This window comes from Trichoderma breve, chromosome 1 (assembly GCF_028502605.1).
Source record: "Trichoderma breve strain T069 chromosome 1, whole genome shotgun sequence".
Classification (NCBI taxonomy): domain Eukaryota; kingdom Fungi; phylum Ascomycota; class Sordariomycetes; order Hypocreales; family Hypocreaceae; genus Trichoderma; species Trichoderma breve.
In genome coordinates, this window is record NC_079232.1 from 2022190 (window position 1) to 2039723 (window position 17534).

Sequence of the window (17534 nt, forward strand, 5' to 3'; positions counted from 1 at the left end):
TTTCACTCGATCAAGTTCTCTCTTCTCTTCCTCCTCATCCCATCCTCGCTCACTTCAGCACTCTACACAATCAACTTCACACACAATCCCTCATCATGTACGGCTTCCGTGCTCTCATCTTGACCCTCGCTGCCACCGCGCCCCTCGTCCAGGGCGCCCCTGAGCATCGGGTCTCTCCATTCACGCGTGTCGCGAAGCATGAGGCTGCTGAGTCTCCTGTCCCGACTGTGGGCCCCGTAGTCGAGGCACGCCAATGGACTGGTGAATGGACTTCCCATGTGTGGACGTCTACTTGGCGCCATGGAGACGAAGACCAGGAGAATGACCACGACGAGGAGCATGACAACGACGAGGAGCATGACAACGACGAGGAGCACGACCACGAACAGGAGCACGACCACGAACAGGAGCACGAGAGCCAGGAAGACATCGTACGAGCTGCGCTTATGAAAGTTGCCGCTGAACCGTCTATGACTGCTCAGGTAAACTTTAATCGGCTCTTTAGCTCCGTCATGAGAAGCTTGCAATCCATCCAAGACAGCTTCGCAACGGCTACTGTTACTGTCACAGGTACAGGTGTTGCTACTACCACGGCCACTTCCACTACCACTGCTACTTCCACTACCACTTTCACCCAGGACCCTTCGACTACCACTGTCACCCAGGACCCTTCTACTACCACTGCCACTTCTACTACTACTGTCACTCAGGACCCTTCCACTACCACGGTCACAGATGGGGGGGCTACTATTACTGTCACCCAGGATCTTTCCACTACCACTGTCACTCAGGACCCTTCCACTACCACGGTTACCCAGGATCCTTCCACTACAACAGTTACCCAGGATCCCTCCACTACCACAGTCACCCAGGACCCTTCCACTACCACAGTCACCCAGGACCCTTCCACTACCACGGTCACAGATGGGGGTGCTACCATTACTGTCACCCAGGATCTTTCCACTACCACTCTCACTGTCACAGGGCAGCCTAACCAAGTCATAACTGCCACTTACACTATCACCGCCACTACCACCATCACCGCAGAGGATCCTTCTACTACTTTCACTACCACCATCACCGCGCCGGTGGATACTGCCCCCCCTACCACCACCACCTCAGCTGATCCTACTACTACTTTCGTTACTACCATCACCTCTGAGGACCCTAACACTACGGTCACTACGACCGCCACAGTGACTGAATTTGATTTCACTATCGCGGAGAGCGCGGCCGAAACCATGGCCACGTACCAAAAGAGAGGTGCGTACGCGAACAACCAGACGGCCACTACCTCCCAGGCGTCGCGTCCTACCACGGTGCCGTCTTCTGGCGGTGCTATGAACGCGGCTGCCCCTGTCATGGGAGCTGTGGCCGTTTTCATCGGTGCTTGTGTCATGGCCCTCTAATTTGTTGGCTTAGGCTATTAGGTGGTGATTTCTGACTTCATTTCGGATTTTTCTAATAGAGTAATGGTGGGATTTTCTGCTGGGAAAATACGATAAAAAGGAGGAAAGAGTTTAGTTTGGTACTTTTTTTTTTTTTTTTCAAATAGGGTTTTAATTATAATATTGTGTTTTCTTAAGGATGCTCTCTCAAATTGCTTTGTGTGATATTTTCTTGTTGGTGAACTGAGTGTCTTTGATGCCATCCAGCCTTATCTCTAACAAAGATTTTCACTATACGTGTTCATATCTATACGTGTTCATATCATAGGGAGAAATTGTATATACTCAGTCTATGTATTGGGCCGAAAGAAAATAGTGATCTACGGTCATTGTGTAACTGGCCGGCTACGTGGCTTGAGTAATACGGAGCATCGCACGTGGTATATCGCCGAAATTTCGTATTAAATAGAGAGAGAAAAAAATCTATTTCGTATACTTCAGAGACGTATAGAGAGGGATATAAAACAAGGCTGATGTTTAATACATCGACAAAACCGGAAAATGGCCAGTAAACGGAGCTCATCATGGCGGCGCAATTCGCGCATGTATGGGTGGTCTCGTTTCTACGGGCCGAAGATTCCAGAGACTCATCTCCGCCGCTTTGTAATGCGTGTCGGTTTGTATATGTACTTCGTGTTTATGTCCATAGATACGATTTGCGGACATTGGATCGAGGCTGTGTTATGTTTCGAAAGCAACCCCGTATGATGCTGCGCATCCGGAGGAGCCGTGAAGATAAGCTTAATGGTATCATACCTGCTAAATGTTGCATAAATGTGTGGCTAGTCGGGTGAGCGGAGACTGGTTAAATGCATCTGTTTTATAATAGCACTACAACTGATATTTGTGGACATTATGATGGATGCTGCAACGCCTATATGGCGATCTAGATCTCAAGTTTTGAGTTTCTATTATGCCGAACTACATATATGTATGCTACTTGTATTCATAGGGAGTGCTTTTTGTATCAATATGGCTCATCGAGCATATTTTGCTCACTTGGATGAATTTATATGAGTGCTTTTAGCCACTAGATTGAGTTAGACAAAGATCACAAGAATTTATGATGCCATTATACGAACCTCTAGTGGCCGTTGAGCTCCATCTGGTTGGTTGCTCTCATTTTGACGATGTATTACCTCGGCCAGATCCGTCTTGGATTTTTGTAGTTCTACAACCCTCTGCGTTCAGAATAATGTTAGTGAATTCACCAAAAGTTTATTGATCGTAAGATTACATGCCTCCTCAAATGAGTCCCGCACAATGAATCGAATAGTGTTTACTTCTTTCGTCTGTCCTATACGGTGAATTCGCGCCAGTGCCTGGTCTTCCAGCGTTGGATTCCTGTAACAGAGCATATTAACGAGAGTTTCTCGCTATGATACCCAGGGAGCAACTTACCAGTGTGGTTCCATAAGATAGGCCCTGGAGGCCTCCGTCAATGTAAGGCTGTTTAAAGAAGCGTATTAGAATGAGCTGGAATGTCTAAATGATAACGCCTCTTGGGCTTACCCAACCGCGCCACACGATAGTGTCACCAGGAGCACCCGAATCGTTGGATCTTTACGAAACCGCTCGATTACGGCATGCCGATCTTTCTGTGCCACTTTGCCGTCAAACCGTAGACAAGGTATGCATGCATGTTTGAGTCCAACCTCAATGATTTCGAGAGTTGTTCGCCACGAAGAGAAGACGACGCTGTCAGTATGTGTCAGCCGAAATACATGTATTCGAGTCAGAAATCAGTCCGAGATATCACACCATTTTATATCATGAGGTTGACTTTTTAGGTCGCTGATTAGCATCGATATCTTCGTTGGTAATCCATCAGATAACTGATTAATTGTGAGGCTTGGCATATCGTCCGTCTCGAAAATATTTGTAGATATGTTTGCAACGGGACAGATGGTCTCATGAGAACAGGATTTAAAGACCACAGGATGCGAGCGAGTTGATATGCATGTAGAGCAAACAAATTCTAGACATTGGGAGAAAGTTGACATTGCAGGCGGCCCAACTTCGTAAAATGCATTCTCTGTCGAATCGGCTGGGCAATAGCAGAGACGGCACTGAATGCTACTAATCCCACGGCGTATGTTGAACATCTGCTGTGCAACTGCTGTCCAATTCTGTGACGTCTGCTCGTTATATATCTCGAGATCATATCGCATCTTGTAATATAAGCCGAGATTACAAACCATGCGCATTGCTTCGATTCTTTGTAGCATATTGGCATAAGAGTGTGTTCTCTTAAACTTGCCATCTGCAGAGAGAGCTTGTTCAATGTGAGATAGAGTGTGCATTTTGAATGCCTGATACAAATCTCTTTCTGCTTGAGCCAGCTCCACAAAGTGTTGGAAGTCATGTCTTGGTGGTAGTTGGATAACAGTCTTGGGGCGACGCAAAAGGATACAGCCTGCGAGCCGCTTCAGGCGTTTTACCGCCTCATCTATCTTGCCGATTCTCCACAGATGAGAGATATCTGTATTAAATTTATGTTCTTCCGAATAGGGATAGACCTGGAGGAACTTTAAGAGTGCTGTGAGATCGCCGAGTCTGTTTTGGATGGGCGTGCCCGTTACAGCCCATCGAGAAACTGAGTTTATCGAACATATGGCACGAGCCATTCGAGAATCGCTATTTCGGATGAAATGAGCTGGTGACTATCAGTATATCTTTCTTACTCAAGTAAAATAGTTCTAAAGATGCGTCTGACAAACCCTCATCTAATATGATTCGCCTCCACCGTGTGTTAAATAAGAAGGACGGTTGCTGATCTGAGCTACTCTTCCATTCCGAAGATACCGTGTGATAAGTTGTTAATACTAGCAAAGATTCCTCAAGATCGGAATCATTTGTTACACGAGACTTTCCATGATGCCGGCGCCAAGGGATACTGTTGGGGAAGACGTGTCTGAAAGCTCCAGTCAGTTCCGTGTTGACCTATGTCTTTAAGAAGTTTATGTGAGCCTCACTGTTTTAGCTGTTCTTCCCAAGAGTCAAGAACTATATTGTGCGTAATATTTAGTCTTTGCAAGAACTGAAGAACGAGCAGACTGCTAGCATTGAAACTCACGAGGAGGTGGTACGACGATCAATGTTCGACCAGAAGATGCTTCGGCATTGGCCCCAGTAATCGAATTTGGATCGTTTCTATCCACAACTAGATCTGACGCTATTAGAGAAATCATGGACAATGTCTTGCCTAGACCCATAGGGTCTGCGATAATCCCACCATAAAATTGCTGTGGCGGCTCTTTTTGAACTGCGTCAGAGACTCTATTGACGAAACTGCATACAGTTCAGAGGAAGTTAGTGAAAAGTTAGTGATTTTATGTAAGACGTTGCCAATGGGAACTTACTAAGAGCCAGTGCTCTCGGAAAGGAATTCCCAAAGATCTGCTCTGCTGCCATCCCAGGCCCAACCTTGCTCTCTTTGGAGCATGAACGTCAACGCTTGCAGTTGATGTCTAGGTAGAAAGATAGTTTAGCTTGGCTGACAGGGCATTAAAAGAACGTTTTTATGAGGCTGCTTCGTTACTTTTTCATCTTTGATCGAATGGAACCAGGCTGTTTCGTTTCAACTAGATCTTCTTGAGAGTTCAATACATCGATCAACTCGGGCCGTGGTTGTGTAGTTTCGATCATCACAAAGTTTGAATGTTCCGTGTCTAAATCCGAGGTCCATAGAGGAGGGCCACAGTCAACAGATAGTTTGTGCGGGTTTCGGTATAAAACATTTCTTGAGCAGTTGACTGGATCTTGAAGATAAAGATTATGGTCCTCAAAAAAACTCCCTACATCTTTAAAAAGGCATGAAGGCCCAAATAGAGTCACCCTTAGGCGGCATGGCGTGGACAAAGGCGTAGTGGCCTTTGTCTTTAATGGTTGCATTGCGTCTATAGAGCATGTGATCTCCAGCTCAAGCTGTTTCTCATCAAGCAAGGCATCTGTTATATATGCCCATCCTGGGTCTATTTGGCCTTTTATGGAGACATCGTCGATGCAATGGAACGTCTGAGAGTCATCCAAGTGAATTGTGAACTCTTGGACCAGTGAGGTTCTCATGAACTGACAAGTTCCGTTTATATCAGTTATCTAAAATCATTTCATGTTGAGTGTGCTATCCAAGACACAGAAAAGTGAGATTGCGCACCGTTCCGAAGCATACATACTGCTTTTTGGTATTGTTATAGCCGGTGAGATTGGGCTCGGTATGGTGAGTTGGCAGATGTAGAGCTTCTGGTTCATGTGTTACATATGCCGTCCGAACAGAAGGCTCATCATCTTCAATAGTCCGATCTATTACTTCGACGGCTGCAATTCTTTTTGTTTTGTGTTCATCGGTGCTATGATTCTCGATGAAGCTGGGTCGCCGTCGCTTTGATCCATGAGGATGAATCGGCTCACATTCCATTCTGCTTGTGCTGTTCAAATCCGTGGCAAATAAGTATAAAGCGCCTAGATCGCCGTGGGATTAGATGTCAATTCTAGGAAGCTCACTCCATACATGTATGCAAGTATTGGGAGCGTGCTGTTTTGTGCCCAACGAAAAGCCTGTCGCGACGTGGGTGGTTGACAGCCAATGGAATTTGCACAGCCTTATTCCAGCAGCCGCGTACCACGAGGGGGCACATACAATAGGAGCCTATCATTATCAGGATTAGAGAGTCAGTCATCGCTCTGTCTTTTGCAACTTTATTCATTCTGTCTGTAGGCCATCCAAGAGCCTAGTACTGTCGCGGCGAAAGACTGAAGCTGGCCCAACGACGGTGCTGCGCGTCCAAAGAAAAAGATGCCGTTAAGTAAGAGGGCCTCTCTTCAGGCGCAGCGCATGATGCGAGAAGCATTCATGGAGCTCGAAAGAGTCATCACTGTTTCCGATCGGGCGCAACTGAAAAATCTGTCGCTTGAAGATGTTCAGCAGGCAGCTCTCCAAATCGAAAAGCAGCTTGCAGCAAGTCAGTCGTTGCGAAATATGCGGAGACTAGCACCTTTGTTCACTGGCTTGGGCCACTATTCACAAGCGATTGAAGTTTTATGCAGTGGAACGCCGTATTTGCCTTGGCTATGGGCACCCATTAAGCTTGTGTTGAAGGTACATATACAGGGTGATGAGATATGAGTGATCGTGCGGGCACTGATGAATCAATGTCGCATCCAGATATCCGCCGATTACATCGAAGCCTTTGAGCAGATCATCAAGGTTTATTGCAGGCTAGCTGAGCCGTTGGCTCGATTTAACCTCTTTGATCGCGCTTATTCAAACAACATAGAAGTCCAAAACACTTTGGCAGTGTATTATTCGGATATTCTTAAATTCCACGGAGAAGCTTACAAGTTTGTCCGGCGCAATGGTTAGACTCAGTTACATATCCATTGTAATATAGATCTCAGCTAATATTCAGTGATATTTAGCATGGCAGCGCCTCTTTGCTACTTCTTGGGGACGCTTCCAACGGCGGTTCGACAACATATTTGCTGATCTAAAAGCGCATGAGGATCTCGTTGATAAAACAGCTAATGCGGCTAATTTATCAGAGGCAAAAGAGATGAGAGAGAAACTAGAAGACTGGAGACAGCAAGAAATGGCCAAACTCAAGAAGGAGGAAGAGGAGCGTACAAGTACCGAATTTCAAGCTGTCTTGAGTGTCTTGAAAGTTGACGAGATTCACCAGATCAAAGTATTTGACAATCTCATTTCTGAAGCAGACCGAAACCTCGGGTCTTGCAGTTGGATACTTCAGCAACAAAAGATTCGATCGTGGGCGAGATGCGAACGCGATACTCAGTTTGTTGTGCTTCATGGCGTCGTCGGGAGCGGTAAAAGTGTCTTGGCAGCACAAATCGCGACTTTTCTCCGTGCTTTAGAGGGCTCTTTGGTAGCAGCTCATTTCTGCACATATCTCTACCCTGAGTCAACAGACTACAACTACATAATGCGGTCCTTGATGATACAAATCATTCGTTTGGATCCTGAACTCATCACGCTGTCGTATGACTGGTTAATCTTGAAGAAGAAAGCCCCAAGCAACACTGTGGTTGAACAACTTCTACGCCTCTTAGTCGAAGCCATGGGAGCCTTGGCAGAAAAGAAAAAGACCCTTCACATTATTATTGACGGGCTAGATGAATGTGATGATAATACAGTAGCGAGTGTTGTAAAAACACTCGACAAGCTGGTTACTTCTGCTTCATCTTCTGCCTCAACTCTTCTTAAAGTGCTGTTATGCACTCAAATGAGGCCTGAAGTAATAAAACTTGTCAAGAGGAAACATCAGGTATCATTATCTTGCGAGAAAGATCATCTAAACAAGGCCATCCAAGATTATACCTTGCAGAGGATAAACGATATTCGGCCAAGTCTCTCTCAGTTAGGTATCACTGATGGCGATGTCACGGCGCTGGCATCTCAAATCACGCAGAAAGCAGATGGCAAGTCTTCATCCAACAGAACTATCTCTTACTTAAGCTAACCTTTATTGGTGCCAGGCATGTTTCTCTGGGCAAAACTCGTCATGGAGTATATAAATAAGAATCTATTCTACCACCGCGATGAGATTTTGAAGGCAGCGGTTAGTCTGCCCAGGGAGCTCGGCGAATTGTGAGTCAACGAAATATAACCTGTCCAGCAATAGTCCCCTCTTATAAATATTTTTGCCTGACACCCACTATTATATAGCTATGGTCGGATGTTATCGCAGATTATGGCCAATTTTGACGAAAGATCTTCTCAGCGAATCAGCGCCGTCCTAAGCTGGATCGCATTTGCAAAACGGCCGCTCCGTTTAGCAGAGCTTTTATCTGCTTTGGCCTTTGACACCAAACAAGAACAAGTTGATGGGCTTGTGCCGGCTTATATCCTTGATAGGTGCGAGCCTCTCATCCAGAAGCAGGCCGACTCTTCTTATTCGTTTGTCCATGTGTCAGTTAGGGAGTATGTCCGTCCACTCGGAACTAGGAATATCTCGCTAACGTATTGAAGCTTTCTTCAGAGTTCCGATACAGCACTCTTAATCACGGAGGACGAGTCACAAAGACGACATGGGCTTGCTACCATTCGCTGTCTCTTATCTGGTCAGCAAATCTTTGCTCCTTTATACCCAGACTCTGAAAGAACCTTGAGAGTTCTTTGTGGGCTTCACGGCTTCCATATGTACGCTACCGAATATTGGGTCGACTACCTTCTGGCATCTCTTGAGTTTGACCAAGCTCAGTTTTTCGATTCCGATTTCTTTGCGTTATCTTGTCGTCTGGCGGAAAACTTTATAGCTGCAGAAACCGATTGCGAAGCCGCATATGGCAGCCTGTCAGACACACGACTTGCTCTGATACGACAGAAAGATTACCGCCTGTACAAAATGGTGAAGGTGGTGCTCCTGGAACAAAACAAAGAGACAATAGAAGTGGTGTCAATCCATGGTGCAGCTTCCCATTCTACAACATTTCTTTGAGTCCATGACTAACGATATAATGTGTGTATAGATAACACTACATGTATACAGGATGGTGATACGGCAAGCGATGTCATTACTTTAAAAAAGAAGTATCAAACAGTGATTCAGAAGCTACTCAATTATTCCAATTATCCCGGTATCTCCTTTCAACAGCTTGAACAATTCAAACAAAACTTTCGAACTTCAGCGTTTACGTGCCGAGTCTGGTCATGTACATACGCCACCTTGGGCTTCAGTAATATTGACAGCCTCACCCGCCATGAGGCAAACCATTCCAAGCATATTTGCCGCGTTCAAGGCTGCCAATATCCAGTGTTCGCTTCGGCGAGGTCACTGAAGAATCACGTAGCAGAGCATCACACCAATCGTGACCGACAACTGCCACGAAATTCGATCAGGAAACGTCCCGCGCTCGTGGATCTTCCTGCGACGGCTCAAAACTCCCAGAAAGGCCGGCAGAGAGGGGATTACAACCAACGTATAATGGAGAGAGAACCTCAGCGTATCGATTGGGCTACTCGACAAGCCGAAGTCTCAGAAGAAGCCGAGGATTATCTTTTTACATCTGGTTCTAACTCATTTGAGGGACCAAATCTTGCACAAGTTGCCCATAGTAGACAACAACCTAGTAGGTCCATAGCTGGAGTGGATTCCTCTCTGTTGCCAGGCTCAATTGCCCCCGATGTTCAATCCCAAATGTTCCCCTTGCCCGACCCCTCTCTCGGACTGAACTTTGGCGCCGACAACGTTCCCTTCCCTATTCCCAACATGAACCCTATCCAGGTAGTTCCTTCACAGATGCACCTTGCCAATGATGCCATTCCGGATACGTCATCCTCCAACAACTGGGACGGCTTTCCTAGCGCCATCTCCAGAACTTCCTCCCCTGCCCCTATTGATGACCCAGGGGAAACTGCTTCCTTCGGCCCCAAATCCACGCCACAGACGAGCCTAGTGACGGCCACATCTGGCCACCGTCCCAACGTCGCGAAAGACGGCTCAAAGCTCGACATGGAGGAAATCGTCGTCAGCGGCGACCAGAATCCGCAGTACTCGCAGCCACCTCCTGGTAGCTCTCCTGGAGCCGCCCCAGGCTCGCGAAGCCGGCCGCAAAAGAAATACTCCTACATCGATGGCGAATGGGTGCAAATAACAGCAGATGGCGTACCCATACCCCGCAAAAAGCTGAGACGCAAGCCCGTGTCCATAGTGAAGACAAAAGCTCCAGCAGACGGATCCAAAATGCCCAGGCTTCCCAGGCCCCGAAAGTTTCGAGATGTGAAAGCGTCGCCGATGCAAAATTCTCCGCTGGCTCCTTTGCCACCTCACGACTTGGCTTCACAGCCACTAATGCCCAGCCAAGAACGCAATGCCACCGATTTCATTACAGGCACTCCCCAACTACAACAGAAAACGACCGGGATGCAAGCAGCAGAACAGCAGCGGCATCAAACTAGCTATTCTCCTCTTCGACCCCCAGGACCCCTTTCCGTACTTCAACAAAGGGTCGTCCCTTTTTCAACTCCCCCCCATCTATTAGGGAGTGTTCAACCTCCACCTCCAGCGCCGCCTTTGAAAGCTGCAGACCTTCAGTCTAAACTTACAGATTACACTTCCGCAAACAAGACACCACACCATTATCGTCAGGCTCCTTACATCGGTTCATCTGCTACTGAACTTCCTTATGGTCCTGCTCAGGCTTCTTCTTCTCCACCAACGCTGCCTCCTGTTTGGCACAAACACCCCATATTGAGAATCTGCAGCAACACTAACCCGTGTCCCACCTGCGTTTCGTCAAAGAGGCTTTTCTGCTCCAAAACATACTAGGACACGAACGAAACATGATCCATTATTAGATGAACGTTGCGTTGATATATAGATTCGTTGCAGATTTAATCCACTAATATTTAAATTCATCATAGAAAGGATTGGACGTTAGAATATTAAGCACTAGGTATATAAAATAGACAATCATTCAGGTCCCAGCACGACCAAACCCCCACACTAACGTGCCCCTGTCGTGGTATCATGATCAAAATCCTCCCCCTTTCGCGCGCAAAACAAGTACCAAAAGCATTTCATTACTGTATGTTCTTCCCCATCCACATTCATATCTTCATTCTTTTCTCTTTGTGTCTCTTCTTTATGACAAGTTATGAAATCGCTACCATAAGGATTGCTGAATAGACCCCAAGTAGGGGGCTTCGTTTCTTTTTTCATTGTTACATTGTTGCAGTGGTATATAGAGGCAAAAGGCGTCCCTTCTTAGTAGTCAGCCTTGCCGCGGTGGGTGTGGGTCTTCTTTCTACGGCCAGCACAGCAGGTGATGAAGACCAAGACCGTTGCGATGAGGTTCAAGGCGGCGGCGACAAGAATGCACCAGACGGTAGGACCCCAGCGAGCATGGAGGTTGTTGGGGCCCCTGGTGTTGACGGCGTGCTTGATGATCGAGAAGCCGGCAAAGTCACAGGCCATGGCGACGACTGTGACGAGAAAGGCCAGGAAGGAAAAGAGGGAGGCGACAAAGGAGCCGAGGAAGCTGGTGCCCAGGCAGAGCAAGAAGGCCAAGAAGGTGAGGCCAGCAGCAATGGGGTGCAGAATCAGAACTCGGGTGAGGACCCTGGCGGAATCGCGGTCGCCCTTGGAGAAGGTAAGGCCTTGGACTCCTGCGAGAGCGGCGGTGGCATCGTAGCCAACGTGAGCCTTGGTGCAGTCATCAGGTCCGCTGATTTTCAATGTTAGTACCATATTCTTGTAAGATGATTCAAAAGGGTCAGGTTAGAAAGGGCACATACTCTCTGATGATGCAGTATCCAAATGTGCCAAATGTTATTCTGTCTATAGTGCTGCTGCCACTGACGTCGACCTTCAAGATAGAGAGGTCGTTGACCACAGGCGCGGTGACCGACACGACAATAAGGAGAGCCGTGGCAGCAAGAAGCAGCACTGTGCCGAAGTAGTGAAAGAATGTGCCGACACCCATGATGAAAGACTGCACTTGTTGATGTGCTTAGATATTGAGAGGCACTAGGGCAGTAGGTGGTAACTGTTGGGTATTATAAGTTACGACGGAGGGGGGTGAGTCGGGTTGAACAAAGACGAGTTGAACAAAGACGAAAGAAAAAAGAGAGGTATTGGATGGAAACAAATAGTAATGATCAAAGCAAGGGGGGAAAAGGGAGGGAGAAGTGTCAGCATATAAGCCAACGCATGGCTCCTGTTGTCTCACGAGGGTGAGCGGCCGCCGACAGCAGTTGGGTGCCACAGAACGGCGACGTCATGAAGACGAACGAATTAGACTTGACAGAGCTGCCAAGCGTGCTTCTGCCGGCTTTTGGTCTTTGTCCACGCGATGGACATGGCTTGGCCTTGTCTAGATACGATGCTTAGACGGATCCACCCCCGTCTAGCACATGTTGGTGCCGGCTCTTGTTCAATGAGAAGCAACGCGAATCGAATCCCTTGCTAGCGTGTCCCAGTCATACAACTCTCTTTGTTGTGGCCTTTGTGCTCGCTCTGTATGTACTCGTACAGTACAGAACACGCAATGGCAATGGCTATACACGTATTTGATCCTGCGCAGGTACTCCGGAGACCACTCGCACAACACCGAAGCCCCTACATGTTCTCCATAGATGGAATCGCGATCCTTGAGTGAAGGCGCTCCTTTCCGACATGGCGCTGCTCCGCCCGGCAAAGTGTCTCGGACCAACCATGGCACCGCGGTAGAGTATACACAGTACAATCCTTGTCTCGAGGAAATTTTCCAGACATCATGTCCCGGCCCGTCCAAGTATTTCCCACACTGCTAGCCCACTCGGATCACGGCTGAGCCTTGCAGTTCACAAGAGCTGCGGGTGACGTAGCGAGAGTGGCTGCGCTACCAGATCGCTGCCCTGCTTGGAGCCACAATATGGGTCTTGATTCCCAAGGCCAAGCCCGATTCGAGCGTAGGACAGGGGGGAAGTGTGGCGGTCTACGCGTAGAATCCCCTGCTTGAGGTCGCTGTCCAAGTGTCATCGCAGCCCAGGCCCAGGATGAACAGGAATCAAGCAAGCAGGGACACGCTTTCGGCTCTCCTTTGTCTTTTGCTCACTGCTCTTGGAGTTCAGACGTGTGAATCCCCTCGTCCAGCATCGCTCTCCCTATCCCCATCGTGTGACGAATGAGGTGAGACACAACAAGACGGGCCAAACAGCCATCTGGAGATGATGCGCCACTGCCCTGACCACCGACCGCGACGGCGTGATGGGCTGTGCCTAGCAGTTGGATGGTTGTTTGGGTGACGTAAGGTGAAATTTTTCGTCTTGACCTCGCACATCCCAGTCCAATTAGCCCCCCCATGCATGGCCACCAAGGCCACATCATCGGCGATGGAGGCGGCTCTCGTACGTTCTAGATTACACATGTTTATGCGCACATGATGATGAAGTAGCTGTAGCACCAGCCGCGCTCTTGTATTGCTGTGCCGGGCTGGAGCCAGAACAAGGAAAGTTGCAAAGCGTGCGCAGATCCATCATCATCAACTTCTGAATTAGGTTATGGTTCATCCCTCAAAACTGTCTTCAATGTTGGTTTTCCAGCGGCTTTTGTTCCATTTTTGGGAACCCTCAATTGCCCAATCGCGCTTGGCTGGTGTTTGTTTGTTTCCCTGCCTTGGCTTTGGAAATTAATTGGCGTCACCTTTGAGACAACGACTTCTTGAACGCAGTGACATCTTGTGCGACCACCAGCCTCTTGCAATTTGCAATACCGCCTTGCATCCATTGTCGCCGGTAAAATTCAGGCCGTCTTGTCTCAGTCATGTCGCATTCATTGCGGGACAAGGGCCAGCATCGTCCTCCTCATTGTCGTAGCACCTGTCGCAGCTCTCCGCGCATCTAGTAATAGCGCGGCATGGTGTCGCTGGCTTACTTGTACTCTTACTCAGTCGAGCCCTTCTTCATGTAGCTGGGAAGCCATTCCTTGATCTGCAGCCTCTTCATCCGCCGCCCTCCTCGCGTCTTCATGCCGCTCACCATCCAGTGCACAAGCCCCTCGCTAGCGATGCTCTTGGGCAGCGATTGCCTTAGCGTCGTCGCAATGAAGGATTGGTCCTGTTCGTAGCCATCGTTCCAGATGCCGTGCAGCGGTGAACCGGCCATGGCAAATCTATGATTGTACTCGGGCGCAGGGAAGATTTCCAGTTTGAACTCTCGTTCCCCCTGCTTTAGTTCCGCTTCTCGTCCCTGATCCTGTCCCTGTTCCGTGCCGTCAGACCATGAGTTCGTGCCGCTCGTCTGTTGTCCAGTTATTGTTGGCTGCATGGTGCTAAAGCTCTCTGGTTCGTTTAGATCTGCAACGTAAATGTCTTCCACCGCGCTGCGGACAGGCTCCGTGATCTTGTATGTTAGAGGGCTGCTAGCTATCAATCTTTCGGCGGTCGAGGGCTCTCTCGTTATAGAAACAAAGTTGGCGTAATAGCCCTTTAAAGCATCCAATCGATTGTGTGGTTAGATAGTTTTTCTCATTTGCCGCACCACATATATACGCTATTCAATGGATTGGGACCTACGGGAGTCATCTTGAAGAACTCTACAGGGCCATATTGCTCCAGCACCTGCAGAACTGAGCGACGCTCAGCGAAGGAGATTGGCGTTGGCGATACGAGCACGCGGATCGATCTCTCGCGAAGTGCCCGATCTCGTATCTGCCGGGCCGCATTCCCAACAGTCGCCATGAGAATGCGATATGGAAGCTTTCAGAAAAAGCCGACGACAGGGAAGAGAAGAGAATTGAACATTGGAGATGCAGCCTCGCCGGTTGTAAAAGGCTAGCTCGATCGCTGGTACTTGCACATCCACCGGAATAGCGCACTAAACGGAGTACCTTCTTTAGTGGGCTGCGCCGCTAGTTGTCGGCACGCCACAAGGCTGGCGAAACAGAGCAGAAGCTCCATCAGGTCAGCTCCGTCAACCTTCAGGATCTGGACATCACAGCTTCGTATTCATACAGTTTTGCTCTAATACTTGTGACATTTGCTTAGCTACCAGCTATAGCCTCTTTTGTACCCTTTGATGGGTTCTTAACCGATGCCTTCAACGCCCTGACCGACAATCAGCCGGCGCTCTCGCCTTTTCCGCTCCTCATTCATCGCCTCGACGACCATCTTTTGCCCTCTCCAATCCCGACTCCCACGATCTCATCCCACGCGAATCGAGTATATTGATACACCATGGCAACTCCAACACCCATGAGGCATGCGCCCTCGCAGCAGGGCCGTACACCATCACATCAAGGTCCGACACCATCGCAAATTGCCGGTGCAACGCCGCCGATCTCGACGCCCTTCTCCAATCCCGCCCAGGCTGCATTTTCGCCTCGTGGACAGCGATCATCGCCGCAACAGGTCAAGAAGTCACCGGCGACATCTACTTTGATGGGTCAATCGGGCATGGGCGCTCTGAACTTTGATAGTCCGTCGACCGCCGCCGCCATGGGGGCACTGGGTATTGGTGGTAGTTTTGATATTGGCCTCGATAATGTCGGCGTCGGCGGGCTGGACACGCTGGGAGTCGCATTTGCTACTGAAGACGATAAACTAAAGCGATTGGATAATATCCTTAAGCTCTTAAATGTTTGTGTGCCCTTTACTCTATGCACATGAAACCCTCTAAGCTGACATACCATCGCAGCAAAAGAAAGGGTTCGTCAGCGAAGCAGGCCTGGAACGGCTTGCTCAGCGCCTTGGCCTCGAGCTTCTGTCCGAGGAACATACCGCCGCAGACGGGCGCAAGACGAAAACACTGGCAATTGCAGGTTCTGCCATTGCGGTCGACATAGTGTTAGACAACAACATTGTGCAGAATGTATCGTTAGCCTACCATGGCTCGGCAGCCTCAGTTTCCACGCATATGGAGGCGGCCAGTCAAATCCTGTTGGCAGACTTGAAGCTTGGTCCAAACCAGAGTCCCTTGACAAAGACTCTGGATAAATTCGCGTACAACTTTGGCCACATTGCCAATTTGGACAAGCTCAGCATCATCCCCGGCCTCGACTGCTACGAGGCTTTGGCAGGCATCTTTACCAGCTTGGAAAGATTGCATCACTGGGACATTGCGAACTTGCGGAAAGAGACGGAGATGGCAGGCAAGTCAGATCAGTACCTGTCTCTGGCTGCGCTGTGTACCAGACACGGCTATCCCGTTATGCATGCACGAAATAAAGTCGGACTCGCTCTGCAGTACTGGAAAGAGTTGCGATTTGTACCCTCTTCAGACGACAAGGCGTTGGCCTTTTCTGAGAACGAAAAGGTTTGGTCGCTTCTACTTGATTGCGCGCCTATTGAATCACTTGGCCTGTCTCCAGTCAGAGTATCCGAGGACTGGATTTCCAAGGATGTGGTAAAACCGGACAACGAGCAACAGAATCAAGCACTGGAGCCTCACAACCTCCCCATCCTTGATTGGCAAGAACCAGAGAACATCTCTCTTCCTTCATCAGATGAGAACAAGAACTCCGGCATGGATGAATTGTCGATGCATCTCCCGACGCTCCCCCAAGTTACATTCACTGTTACGTTTGATCCGCCTGTCATCCTTCCGCAGACTGACTGCATCAGACTCTACTCTTATGTGAACGCCACACCCCCAAACCCCAGTCCTTCAGCCGACTTTGGCCAGCGCCCTCTACCTCCGCCAACATTCGATGACTTGTTCTTCCCCATATCAGCAGGCAACAAGCAAGACCCCAGTGAATCTAGGACAATCACACGTCTTCGCGATGTTCGTGTTTTTGACCGGCAGGGCAAGTCGTTCACCAGGAGTCACCACAACACACTCTTCATCTACAAGCCGATCTATTCCCAGGAAGTCACAGAAATGTCCTTTTCACATCCCCGTCAACTCATTGACATGCTTCCTCTCCTCCGACAGTTCGCTTTCCTGTCCATACTGCTGAACAATAGCTTCGGGTCTGAAACAAAGGAGAGCTCGCCCAAGCCTGTCAAGACGTCATTGGCTCCTGCTACTACCAAGACAGTCAAGGATGAGCTGGCAGCGTTCATGGCGTCAAGCGATGATGAAGAACAAAACGATGGAGAAGAAGAGCAAAAGGTGAAGCAGGAAGCAGAGTCAAAAACCGTCAACGGCGAGAAGGGAACTGGCCAAGATATGAACATTGATGTCATATTATGGGTTCATCCATCACCATATCTTCAGGTCGTCTTCCCCGTTAAGGACTCTACCATTGACATTACGCTTCGCATTCTAGAAGGCGGCGTGGTGGAAATTGTCAACGAGAACATTATTGAACAGCAGGCAGCAACTGGAAAGGGCAAGGTGCTCACTAGACAGGATCTCGGAAAGGTGCTTGAACGACTCGAGGATCTGTGCAAGTGGGCTGAATGGATTCGCACGCGCCTTTGTTAAACTCTAGATCGCCGACGGAATGAATAAACATATTTGATACCCTTTGAACTGTCCATTGCTTTCTTTTTTGGTGTTTATACTTGTGCTGAGTGAATGAGCTCGAAATCCTTTGATCTTGTTCTAGTTCAGAGATTTACAAAGGTATGTTCAACTGTTCTACTTCTCAATTCACCGGAGACGCATCTTATACAACGCCGTGATAGTTCAGTCCTTCTCCAGGC

General features: G+C 48.6%; 5 protein-coding genes across 5 annotated transcripts; 3 read left to right on the forward strand and 2 right to left on the reverse strand.

Annotated features, from left to right (window-relative positions):
* Positions 1-95: 95 nt before the first annotated feature.
* Positions 96-1409, forward strand: T069G_00649 (uncharacterized protein; the record flags this gene model as incomplete). The annotated part of the gene is made up of 1 exon (XM_056167859.1): positions 96-1409. One exon carries the CDS (start codon positions 96-98, stop codon positions 1407-1409), a length of 1314 nt encoding a protein of 437 aa, XP_056033175.1.
* A 4834-nt stretch (positions 1410-6243) lies between these two features.
* T069G_00650 (NACHT domain-containing protein) lies at positions 6244-8902 on the forward strand (the record flags this gene model as incomplete). The annotated part of the gene is made up of 7 exons (XM_056167860.1): positions 6244-6546; positions 6613-6805; positions 6867-7699; positions 7790-7883; positions 7941-8052; positions 8131-8385; positions 8434-8902. 7 exons carry the CDS (start codon positions 6244-6246, stop codon positions 8900-8902), a joined length of 2259 nt encoding a protein of 752 aa, XP_056033176.1.
* A 2268-nt stretch (positions 8903-11170) lies between these two features.
* Positions 11171-11888, reverse strand: T069G_00651 (SUR7/PalI family domain-containing protein; the record flags this gene model as incomplete). The annotated part of the gene is made up of 2 exons (XM_056167861.1): positions 11171-11630; positions 11701-11888. The coding sequence occupies 2 exons, from the start codon at positions 11886-11888 to the stop codon at positions 11171-11173; spliced, it is 648 nt and encodes a 215-aa protein (XP_056033177.1).
* Positions 11889-13827: 1939 nt separating this feature from the next.
* Positions 13828-14624, reverse strand: T069G_00652 (uncharacterized protein; the record flags this gene model as incomplete). Its single annotated transcript, XM_056167862.1, has 2 exons — positions 13828-14370; positions 14460-14624. 2 exons carry the CDS (start codon positions 14622-14624, stop codon positions 13828-13830), a joined length of 708 nt encoding a protein of 235 aa, XP_056033178.1.
* A 495-nt stretch (positions 14625-15119) lies between these two features.
* Positions 15120-17313, forward strand: T069G_00653 (mediator of RNA polymerase II transcription subunit 1 domain-containing protein; the record flags this gene model as incomplete). Its single annotated transcript, XM_056167863.1, has 2 exons — positions 15120-15521; positions 15580-17313. The coding sequence occupies 2 exons, from the start codon at positions 15120-15122 to the stop codon at positions 17311-17313; spliced, it is 2136 nt and encodes a 711-aa protein (XP_056033179.1).
* Positions 17314-17534: the final 221 nt, after the last annotated feature.